The sequence below is a fragment of the Lolium rigidum genome, chromosome 4, assembly GCF_022539505.1.
Source record: "Lolium rigidum isolate FL_2022 chromosome 4, APGP_CSIRO_Lrig_0.1, whole genome shotgun sequence".
Taxonomy (NCBI): domain Eukaryota; kingdom Viridiplantae; phylum Streptophyta; class Magnoliopsida; order Poales; family Poaceae; genus Lolium; species Lolium rigidum.
Window position 1 is genome coordinate 131,016,488 of NC_061511.1, and position 12,570 is coordinate 131,029,057.

The 12,570-nt window shown below is 40.9% G+C and overlaps 1 protein-coding gene and 1 pseudogene across 1 annotated transcript; one reads left to right on the forward strand and one right to left on the reverse strand.

Moving 5' to 3' along the window:
- Positions 1–236: 236 nt before the first annotated feature.
- LOC124706005 lies at positions 237–5,716 on the forward strand (annotated as a pseudogene).
- Positions 5,717–6,216: 500 nt separating this feature from the next.
- Positions 6,217–10,412, reverse strand: LOC124705645 (ATP-dependent 6-phosphofructokinase 5, chloroplastic-like). Its single transcript, XM_047237353.1, has 14 exons — positions 10,080–10,412; positions 9,232–9,556; positions 9,035–9,116; positions 8,761–8,834; positions 8,578–8,689; positions 8,369–8,464; positions 8,185–8,286; positions 8,018–8,092; positions 7,707–7,847; positions 7,475–7,591; positions 7,284–7,388; positions 7,023–7,103; positions 6,807–6,935; positions 6,217–6,712 (listed from the first exon to the last, which is right to left on the reverse strand). The coding sequence occupies exons 2-14, from the start codon at positions 9,528–9,530 to the stop codon at positions 6,545–6,547; spliced, it is 1,581 nt and encodes a 526-aa protein (XP_047093309.1). The 5' UTR covers positions 9,531–9,556; positions 10,080–10,412; the 3' UTR covers positions 6,217–6,544.
- Between the last annotated feature and the right edge of the window lie 2,158 nt (positions 10,413–12,570).

Sequence of the window (12,570 nt, forward strand, 5' to 3'; positions counted from 1 at the left end):
TACTAGTCCTTCATTCTATGCCAACTCTGCAATGCCACCATTTTTTATGCCTACACAATGTTTTCTAGGTGATACATCTTTGCAAGTGTTGTGTTTATACATCTGTGTGTGAAGCTTATTTCATCTTAAAAGATGCTTTAACGTTGGTGGAACTTTCTTTAATACACTTATTCTCTCTTGTTTATCAGCTTCAGTTCAAGTTAATTTGGTATATTATTATCTCACAAGCTGCAACAATGGAAGTCGAGCTGCCAAACATCCAGAAAGTGAGTAGCAATTCCTGTGCTAAATTGTATAGGATGTACATCCTGTTTCAGGTTCAGCTGTTCTTCAACAGCAGTATACTAGTACTAGTATTTAACAACCCGTGCACTATGATTTGTCTAGGCTACATCAAGCGATTACTGGAGTTTGGCCAGCAACCAGTATCCATCTGGTAAATTTCCTAAGGTCTCAATTGGCATCCCAATTTCAAGGGCAGGTTCTGTATCAAGAGGCAGAGATGCTGCTACTGCCCCTGCCCCTGAGTTCGAGAGGAACTTGTCTCAGGCAACTGATGGAAGATCTAGACCCCCTAAAGGCTGCAATGCTCCACTCCAGGTCTCACAAGAAGCTGCAAACCATGGTGGATCTGCTACAGAGGCACCTGAAGCCATCCCTGTTAAGGTTTCTCTATCACAACATGAGCAGACAGGAACCTTTTCCTTTGGAACAAGAAAAGAACAAGGCAGCCAGCTTGATCAACCAGAAAAGGCACCCTTTGTGAGTTCAGAAGGAAAGCGTCTAGTAGATTCTGCAGATAAAACCAAGCCTAACAGTGAAGTGCTCAGGATGAAGCTGTGGGAGATCCTTGGTGGTACTGCACAAACCAAGCAGGCTGTTACTTCACCAAACTCTGAAGACATTGATACACCTGACCAACCTAAAATGCAAACCACCAATGTCCCATCTCCAGGGAACAAGAAAGTTAACACATCACCTCTTCCTGATAATATCAAGACACCTGATCTGCTGAACTGTCAAACAGCTAGCTATATGAAGAGTAAACCATCCTCTGATCCAATTGAGTCAGATTCTCATACTCCACAAGTAGTTGAAATAAGGCATGTTACTCGCACCTTGGGGCTCCGGAAACCTGCACCAGCAACCTCCAAGCAGCAGGATAAGAGCCAGAGTGCAAAGAAACCATTGTGTACTTCACGTTCTGCACCCAAGCAGAAAAAACTGGACAATGTGTTTGTTTTCAATGAGAAATGCACACCCAAAACAGTGGAGAAAACTACAAATGGCAACTCTGCCTGCTTGAGAAATCTTAGAAGCTCTAGTAGGAAGGCTAAAGCAGAGCTTAAGAAGATCCAATGTTCTGACAGGATTTCCGACAAGACCACACAAGATGATGGGGAAGGGCAGTTACCTACTAGAAATGCACCATCAGAGAATAAGGGAGAGAAAACCGCCTCCTTTTCTTCTTTGTCCCGAACTGGAAAAACTGCTGAGAGCCGTTCAAGAAGCCCTACAAGGGAGAAACAGTTGAAGGGAAGAGCTACAAGGGAGAAACAGTTGAAGGGAAGAGCTAAAGTTGGGCCAAGGAAGATGCAATTCTCAGAAACGTTGCTAGCCACGAAACTCAATGAGGGTGAGGATAAGGTCTCTTCTCAGAATATTTCATCAAAGAGCAAGGAAAATTATTCTTCATCACTGCACCGGAAGGAGAATTCTAATTTCAAGAAAGCTTCAGATAGAAACCCTCAGGCACATACAGCAGGTGGAAATAATTTTAACTCGCCAGTGTCTGGTGCTGCTAGTCCTGAACCAAAAACGTACCCATGGGATCATGATGCAAGTCCCCAGATAAATGGTAAAGCTGGAGAGATGTTTGCCAGTCCATTGGCAGACAGATTCAGAGACATGCGAGATGATTTTGCAAGTCCTACTTTTGCAAATGATGTAAATGGCAACCACCAAAGAAGTAAAATGCTAGATGATGACACATACAGCCCCAAATATCCAAGAAGAGTGAACAGGTCAAGATCAAGTTCCTATGCTTCAGATCCAGAGTCTGAGCAATTGGTAGGTTTCAAATCTCTTAAGCATTCCCCAGCCATAGGAAATTTAATTTATTTGTACTCTGTAACAGATTAACAGAGTAATTCTATCTGTTGTCAGTCATTAATGAATTACTGATTTCCAGGATGGAATGGATAAAACTGATGAGGTACCTAGCAGTGAATCTCCTGATTCTCCAGAAGAAAGAGAGAACAAAAAACAACCATATACTTCACCCATTTCACTAACTGAAGATGAAGGGGATCAAATTTCTGTTCCAAGCTTTCGGAAAGGTCTGATACCCTATATTCCATACACTTTGTACAGACAAAACAATAGTTTTCTAGAGTATGTTTTGTTCCTCTTTTATATAGTGCTACATTTATAGAACCAAAGTTGATTCTTACCTTTCAGAGTGCTACTCCACCTGTTTGGCACTAGGATAATAGTCTTTTAGAAAACACTTTCTTCTCAACGTATATACACATATAAATTGAACGGTTTCTATATGTATCTATTACCAGTTAAATAGTTTTGGCAGAGCTCCCGTCCTTTCCCTATACAATAAAAAGGTCAGACAATAGGAGTCTGAGCTTCCAATAGTGCTACTGTTGCATCAGCTGTATTTGAATATAGCATCAGTATCTGTGTCAGAGCCTCCAATAGTCCTACCGTGGCTTTTGGGTTAAGGCTCTCCAAACATAATGCATTGACTTGCTGATGTGCTAACAACCTACACACACTTTTTGCTATATGTATGAATTGCTTGCTCATGAAAGGCATTCAGATGGAACAGAAGCAACATGTGGCATATTTTGTCATGTGCATGCATGCTACTTCAAATGTGTTTCACTAGTATTGTTTGCTAATTGCTTTAATTTAGTTATCTGACCACTTAAGTTTTAGAAACAAGTAACATGAGCAAAACTCTTCCCATTACATGTCGTTTGAGATGTGTAAACTACAGTATGTCATATATCCAAAAGTTTGTGTTGTGGTACTTATTTCATTAGTTCTTCGTCTGCAGGATATAAATCTCGCAAATGGCTTTCAGACATAGACATGCCTGATAAATCTCCCCTGAAAATCTGGATAAGGAATCACTTTTAAAAGAGGGTAAAAGAGGCAAAAGGCGCTTACCTTCGCCTATTCCTTTTGCCACTTCTGGTAAAGTTGCTTACCTTCTTGCGTTAATTTAAAGGTTGCAGTTCGTCACTAATACATCCTTACAAATTTATTCAGGAACACAAGAAACTACAATGTCAGACAAAGAACCAGTACAATGCCCAGATGACTACCTATCCAGGTTTGTCTTAAGTTTTATTAATAAATACATATCTGACTGTTGGCTGGTCCAAGTTAATTTCTCGATTGCAACCAGGGCTTTTGATCAGTTACTGGTGGTGCTGGGAAGGTTCCAAACCAAGATCAAGTTTGAGACAAGCAATAAAAGTAATGAGATACTGGCATCTACTGGAGAGATAATAAGCCAGCATCTCCAGGGGGTTGAGGTGCAGATGCAGGATGATTTGTAAGGCCTTTGCCAATGTTACTAAGAAACTACATCTATCCGCTTATACACACCGAATTGTATATAGGCTTGTTACAGCAGTACTACATATACTAGAGTTGCAACTTTATTTGATGCATGGCATTTAACTACGCTTTCAGGGATAAGCTGGTAAACGCAGGAAAATCTAAAAGGAGGCGACTAGAATCAATATTTGAAGGTACAGCTTATGTTATTTAATGCAGACATTAGGTTTGGGGTATGTTACTCTGAAACGTGGTTTTATGACAACTGGATCCATTAGAGTCCATTCAGAAAGCAGTTGATCTATACAGATGGGATGTACAAGTGTTCTCATCCATGGTGCCACATACTTGACGAATTTGGATTATTCAGCTCAAGCAATTTGCAGAATATTATACTTCAACGTAGAATTGTAAAATGTTTGGAATCTAGAGAAATTAGGTTTAAGTAGCAGCGATAACCACATAAAGCTAGTTATGATCTGATTCCAGAATGTTATGTAGGTGCTACATACCCTAAGATTCAAAAGAACATGTAACAAGCTGAATGTAGGATGCATATACAAGACACCCAACAAATCTAAGGTTAAATAGGTTAAAAATGTCAGATCATAAAATTGTTGTTGTTGAATCTATTTCACCATCTTAACACTGAAGTATAAAATCATTTTCATGAAATATTAATTCAAGAAAATCTAATACAGTATTTTTTTAATCTGTCTGCAGCTATCCAATATTGTTTGATTCTTCTGTATTCATTATCCATCAGTCTTTGGACTCTACTGTATATGCATATATAGAGGCTTGGAACCTGTTTGGTTGGCATACTAAACATGCCACACTTTGCCACACCACAGCTTAGGCAGGTTTGACTGACTAAGTTAGTCACCTGTTGCCTGTTGGTTCGCAGCCACACTTGTGACAAGATTCCTTTGTGAATCCATATACTTGATCTGTTTTCATGCATGTCTGATGCAATCTCTTGAATAGTGTTAACTACTCAACTTATATAATATTATCTGGCCCTCTATGTCTTCTGATTTTAGAGCAACAAGAACAGTTAAGGGTTCTTCATGAGAAGTTCAAGGAGGAGGTAAATCAGCAGTTGCTCGATTGCAAGAACTCTCTCTCGAACTTTGAAGCCTATCACACAGAACTTAAGGGAGTAGCTGACAAGCAAAGTAAGTTTAAGTTCAACCTTTACACTTGAGCAATGCAAAGAAACATTTACTTGCTGGACTATTTATTTGCAAATGGATATCGCAATAACTTCCAAAACTGTGGAATCATGTTAATTTTTGTCAATATGGAACAATGAATTATCTACATCGGAGTACCCTGAGTATTGACTGAGAACTCTATGTTACATAATTTATCAGGTCACTTCAATTATATGATTCATGAATTTTCTTGCTTAATATACTCGTGATGTTTTGGACACTGGCATGGTCTTTAAGTTCTAACTTTGACCACAAATTTTTAATCTAATATATGTAAAAACCCAAAAAATTATAGATTCTAGAAATACTTGAGACAAATCTATAGATATGATTTGGAATTTTCAATCTGAATAATTTAAATGATATATGTAGTCAAAGTTTCAAAAGTTTGACTGAAGGCATGTCCAGAACATCACTTATTTGTGATAATAGAGGGAGTAATGTGTTAAATCACACGTTATTAGTTTAGTGCCAATCTGCAGTGCCACATGATTATAAGAAACATCCACCAGTGAAGTAATTATTGTTTTAACCCCTTATTATCACTGTTAAGATGCAAATGGAACGATTCATCATACATCCACCTCAAGAAATCTATTTAAGTGCTCCGTTTTTCTAACCGTTGGCCACCTGAATTACCACTGAACCATGATGTTCTTTACGATTGCATCAACAGAAGCATCACACAAAAAGCTTCTCCAACTTGCTGAGAAAACAGTTGGTTCTCAGCTCAACGATGCTGAAATCAAAATCGCGGAGGTTCAGAAGGTAAGGCAAACACCGTCCCCAAACCCTAGGGATCCTGTATCAGTAAGATTCTCACCTTTTATGAAAAAAATGTTTTGCAGAGACCCCAGAAGAAGATGAATGGCCTAAAATATGTACTCAAGGAGCTTATCATGAAAACTGCAGATTGATCAAGTTCAAATGCTGTACACAAGTACATATCTAAGGCGAAACCACTAGGGTGCCACATCACAAACAGGTCTATGGCTCCATCTTACAAAGGGTATAGGAGGATGGTGCCAGAATGCATATATGGTTCCTTTTCGTAGAGTTACAAGTTGAAATCTTTCAAAACAGTTATTGTATCAAGTTACCATCTGGGCAACTTTGCCACTAAGTTACCATCCGGGGAACTATGCCACTAAGTTACCATCTGGCGAACTTTTGCCACCATAGTGTCTTAATCACGAAGCATTCCTCATTTATATGTCCCCTGCTGTTGTTCGTTCTTACAACACTTCCTGAGTTGGGAGTGTTCTTGAGTTATGTAATGATCCAGTGCAAAACTGCAAATGCTTATGTTCGATTTGCTGTCAATTGAACGTAATATGTGAAAAATCAAATGGACTTGTTTGATAATGTGATTCCCCCTGCCATTTTTTAAATTTATGTGCATGATTACAATATGGTCTGGATAAGACAAAGTTCATTATTTCAGATTCATGTATGTCGTACACAAATGGTTGTGCTGCAGTACATGCAGAATAGGAACGAATCATGTTGTATGTAGAAAAAACAGAACTCCAATGGGAGATAATACAGATGTATAAATCACTAACCTACAGAAAAAATGATAAGTGAGGTAATTATTGTAGCCATCCTGCACCTCAATGACCTGGGAGGTTGGGATATATCATCTCCTTTGATGGAAGATAAACAAGTTATGAACTTATCATATGGATCATGCTATACACCATCTGTACTTTTCCCATTAGACCGTACAAACTTTGCTGTCAAGATCAATGGAAGTCAGGTTGACCTGTAGAAGTCAAGCACCTGTGCCACATCCTGCTGTTCGGGTCGACAAGCCTTGGCGTTTTGATGACTTCCGGTATTGGCAAGTACACATTATGTGTGTTGCATATTCCGGTTGTGATGCCGCTGAACCCTGCAAAGGCACCATGAACCTGCAAGGTTCCATCAGGGACTAATGTTCAGAAAACAGAAATCACAATTACTTGCCATGAGACAGGCATGGAGCTAAGCAAGCCAGTGTCTTACAGCATTTTGGCCAAGCACCGTGCATAGGATGGCATCAGATGCATTGGCACGTACAGCACGGAGCATGTATGTAGGATCAATGTACTTCACATCAGAGTGGACACCTATTTCTTTGAAATGAGACTTGATCTGTGGCATGACATTGTTTAAATTAAAAATTGTTCCGTTTACAACAGATACATCACCCAAGAAGAACATTCAATGAAATGGACAAACCTTCTGTTGAAGGTGCACACCGATATCACTAAGAACCATGTTCCCCGAAGCATCGGTTGCATTTGACTTTTGCAAATATTCCTGGAAACATATCACAATATCTCTTTACATAATTCTTGAAACAGATATATATAATAGAAAATTATTTTTCTAAATTTATGTAAACCCAAGCCCATGCTCCTTCAGTATCCTTGTTAAATCACTCATGCTGGCAGTGAAGTCCCCGAAGAAAATGTACCTTATATGTGAACGTAATCTTACCTGCCCAGCTCCTTCAGCAACACAAATCAGAGCAAATCCCTTGGTCTGTATCAAGTGCTCAAGGTGTCGAAGAACCCCGTTTGGTCCGTCAAGAGTGAATGGTACCTTCATTTGGATTACCACGATAAGATTAACTACAGGGGAATAGTAAATAGGAAGGGCATACACATCAGAAGTTGAATAGTAGACACCTCAGGTATCAAGCAAATATCGACTTGCCCACTTGATAGTGAAGCATGCATTGTGATAAAGCCGCTGCTTCTTCCCATCAGCTTGACCAATCCGATGCCATGAAATGCAGAATGTGCCTAAACATAGTGTTAACCGCAAGTATATTTTTTAGTGACAACAAACTGAATATATTATATTGTTGCTCAAAGATATGTCTGAATGATAGCCTCATAGGTTACAAAAATAAATCACCTCAATATATGCAGAGTTGATAGCTCTTTGTGCTGCTTCCACTGCAGTATCGAATCCGAAAGTCTTGTCCATCAGTAGTATGTCATTATCAATTGTTTTTGGGACGCCCACAATTGACACTTTAAGTTTTCTCTTGCGGCACTAATTTTCGCCAAAAGAAGCAGACATATGTAAGTATGCAACATCGTGCTATATTAACCTCTAACCCCACGGTCCTGGCTACTCTGTTTGAGTGAGGCAAAAATATTTTTATTATAATCTATGAATTTAATATAGCTTGTTCTGATGCAAGGAGGAAATGATTTAAATACCTCGGCATGTATAGCATTAGCTCCAGCATGAGTTCCATTTCCACCTAGCACAAAGAGCATGTCAAGTCTCCTGGCCTGAACGAGGTTTGCAGAAATCAAGTTCATAAGACTATGTACAACCTTGTAGTAAACATATTTTGCAGAGTACCGGAGTTGTGTATGCATACCTGGATGCTGTTGACAATGTCAGAGATACTTGCTCCACCACGAGAAACTCCTAAGAAGCTGCCACCAGCAAGATTGATATTTTGGACAACATGTCTATTAAGCTGGATGGAGTAAAGGAGCCCAGACTTACAATCAGGATTGTTGTTGTTTCCAGATAATTCATAATGTACAAAGGATTCTTACAGGCACTTCCGATAGATGATCTTCGAAAAATCCACGGAAACCATGCTGTATCCCAACAATGTTTTTCACTCCATATTTTTCAAGTGTAAGCACAATCTACAAGAGTCAAGAGTGCAAGCACGCTGAAGTTCAAAATTGAGAATAGTGTTTTCTTCAAGAGATTTATCGGTACAGATGGTCAGAGATCAACTCATCAAGTTCTATTCTACCTGCCGGATAACATCATTGAGACCAGGGCAAAGTCCACCACAGGTTATAATTCCAGCCTTTACACACTGAGGCTCAAAATATATTTCTTTACGCGGCCCAGCCCGGTGCACCCTGGAAAAGAAATGAGTTTGTGTTAGAGAGAGTTTGAGATGTGAACACTTTATTTTGTGCAGCGTTGTCACCATTGTTCAACCCAGCTGCAATCAGGGTCAATGCATTCAGCTCCAGCAGATGTTGGTGAGGCAAACTTAATAACCTGAAGAACCAACAAATCTGTAATAAGATATTTATATATTCACTATAGACACTTACCGTGTAGCCGAAGTGCAAGTAGTGGAACGTACTATGTTTAGGTTAAAAGGTAAAATTATAGTTGAATAGCCACAGAAAGTATTGAACTAATTGCTGTAGATTGATCCATGCCTAGTAATCTGATCACTCAATGGTGGACGATACCTTCAAAAGTGCTCTATCGTCATCATTAACATAGCCGTTCCAAGATTCTTCCAATGAACCATTAACATTCTCTAGAGGAGTTCTGGTTGTGAACAAGGGAAACATCACAGCAATCATAAAGAGATCTGTTTCGATCACCAACAGTATAGATAAAGAAAAATGAATTAGTAGAAGAAATGGAAGGCAACACATCCCACCTGCTCTTGAGAGAAAATGTCGTTGGCCTAGATTCGACATCAATTACATCTGTCAAATGCGGCAAACTGAACCTCCTATCAAATTCCTCTTGGAATTGCTTTTTCCAATTCGGATTTGAGAAGTCCAGTTGGGGCCGATCCTGGAATATTGCTCTGACGACCATCTGACAGGATGCTCTTGATTTCTTGTCATACCTAATACATTGCAAGCGATTGCAGCCGGGCAGTCCAAAACGACTGTTGTGCCTCTGAGTTGAAGTGATTGTGCCAGCATATTCCACTGGCGATGCTAGAGCCATTGTTTATATTGGTGAGCTACAAAACCCTGTGGGATAGGTCATATCTTGCCATCAGTAACAGATGACGGCGACGAGGTAAAGAGAGTAAATCAAGCGTTCACAGATTTGCAAACGGCAAAATTCAACAGTTAGATTGAACTGTATGATCCATGCTATCAGAGAGTAAGATGGAAAAGGCAAGTAGACCCCTTCACTACAGGAGCTAAAGTAACCAGCTCAAAATTTTCCTCCATCGTTCTTGTCCGAGACAAGATAGTACAAACATAACATGTCTAAAAGGCAACAGACCATGTGAAACTATGTTAGAGCGGAAAAATCACAAGACAGGGGACTAGATACTAGGCCAGCTATCCATTGGCATAAAGAGAGAAAGAAAAAATCGTCTTTTCACCCAAATATGATTTAAAAAGGAAAGATTCCCGGATCATCTACAGTCGTTGTCAACGGCCAACCATCACGTTCACATAGTAAAAAGCAGATGCACTCATGCACCTAGGCCCGATGGAAGAAAACAAGGGAAATCAGCATGGCGAATTGCAAGAAACGCACCTGTCCTCAAACCTACTATGCAGGCACCGGCGGAGAGGAAAAGCGCGCGCCGCGAGCGAAGTGATCGAGGAAGAGAGGGGAAGTGGCGGCCGAGGCGACGTGTTATAGAGTGGGGGAAAGGGAGAGGAAGCCGAGGAGGCGGCGCCTTGATGCGGCCGTCGCCGTGTCGGTTTCTTGGAGAACCAGGAGGAGAAACAGAGGAGGTCGCAAGTCGCAGCAAGAACGAGGAGGATTTGACAATTCGTGGGTTTGCTGCTTTGCTGCTAGCGCGCCTCTCACAATCGGGGGAGAGGGAGAAAATCGGAAAGCGAAAAGTCTGGGGGTTTGGTTTGGGTATAGAAAGTCCGGCCGATCGAACTGAAAATTTACGGAATCATGGCATCCTCGTTCTGTTGCCGTTGGCATCTCGTCCGTTCGTCTTTTCCAACCAAGTAAAGCCATGCATAGAATCAATCTCTTCTAACTAAGAGCATCTCCAGCCGTTGGACTCCCCACGCCCGAAATCCGGCGCTATTTACATTGGATGGATGTAATTTTTAGCCTGAGGAGATCCATTTTTCCAGCGGCGAGCTCAGGATGGATGAATTTTGTTGGCAAATAACGACGAATTTAGACAAAACAAGGTGAAATTCGTTCAACATAAACGAAATTTAAAGATATTTAACATATATAGGCGAGTTCGTACATATATATAATTCGGCCAGATGGAAACATAAACTAAAATTAATAACGGTCTTCTACATGCCGAAATAGCGGTAGAAGGCCGTGTAGTCGCCGCCGTTGATACGTCTCCAACGTATCTATAATTTCTGATGTTCCATGCTAGTTTTATGACAATACCTACATGTTTCGCTCACACTTTATAATGATTTTATGCATTTTCCGGCACTAACCTATTAACGAGATGCCAGGGTGTCAGTTCCTGTTTTCTGCTGTTTTTGGTTCCAGAAAAGCTGTTCGGGCAATATTCTCGGAATTCGACGAAATAAAAGCCAAACCTCCTATTTTACCGAGACGGACCCAGAACACCGAAGGAGAGACGGAGAGGGGTCAGGGGGCCCCACACCACCTGGCGGCGCGGCCAAGGAGGGGGGCGTGCCCAGGTATGGGGTGGGCCCCTCGGGACCCCTCTGACGCTGCCCTTTCGCCTATATATTCCTCGCGGCGCGAAAACCCTACAACAATTAATCATATTCCAGAAAGACTCCAGGGGCGCCGCCGCCATCGCGAAACTCCATTTCGGGGGACAGAATCTCTGTTCCAGCACGCCGCCGAGACGGGGAAGTCCCCCGGAAGGCTTCTCCATCGACGCCACCGCCTCCATCATGCTCCGTGAGTAGTTCCCCCATGGACTACGGGTTCTAGCAGTAGCTAGTTGGTACTCTCTCTCCCATGCACTTCAATACAATGATCTAATGAGCTGCCTTACATGATTGAGATCCATCTGATGTAATCGGTGTTGTGTTTGTTGGGATCCGATGAATTGTTACATTATGATCAGTCTATCTATAAAGTTTGTGAAGTTATTGTTGCTGCAATCTTGTTGTGTTTAATGCTTGTCACTAGTGCACGAGTGGCATGATCTTAGATTTAAGCTCTATAATTATTGCTTAGATTGTATCTACAAGTTGTTTGCACATGTCTATGTCCGGAACCCGAGGCCCCGGAGTGACAAAGAATCGGGATAACTGGAGGGGATGGCTTAGATATGAGGATCACATGTTTTCACCAAGTGTTAATGCTTTGCTCAGGTGTTCTATTAAAAAGAGTACCTTAATTACCAGTAGATTCCCTTGAGGCCCGGCTGCCACCGGCTGGTAGGACAAAAGATGTTATGCACGTTTCTCATTGCGAGCACGTATGACTATATATGGAAAACATGCCTACATGATTAGTAAACTTGATGTTCTGTCTTAATGCTATTTCAATCCTATCAATTGGCCAACTGTAATTTGTTCACCCACACCTGTCACTTGTTATTAGAGAGTTACCACTAGTGTAGATAGCTGGGAACCCCGGTCCATCTTTCATCATCGAATATTCACTCGGTCCTATATGTCATTAGAAGTAGTATTAACTATTTTCTGGTGCCATTACCTCTGTGTTACTGCTACTGCTGCTGTGTTATCGTTACTATTGCTCTCATATTACTCGCTGCTTTCACATCACCCCTGTTACTAGTGCTTTTCCAGGTGCAGCTGAATTGACAACTCAGTTGTTAAGGCTTATAAGTATTCTTTGTCTCCCCTTGTGTCGAATCAATAAATTTGGGTTTTACTTCCCTCGAAAACTGTTGCGATCCCCTATACTTGTGGGTCATCAAGACTATTTTCTGGCGCCGTTACCGGGGAGGCATAGCTCTACTCATAAGTTCACCTGGGGAGTACACTCTACCTCTCTCTCTGTTTTATTTTATTTTGTTTTGCTTAGTTTACTTTTGTCTAGCTTATTTGTGCTTAGTTTATTTCTGTCTAGTATTATTTTGCTTAGT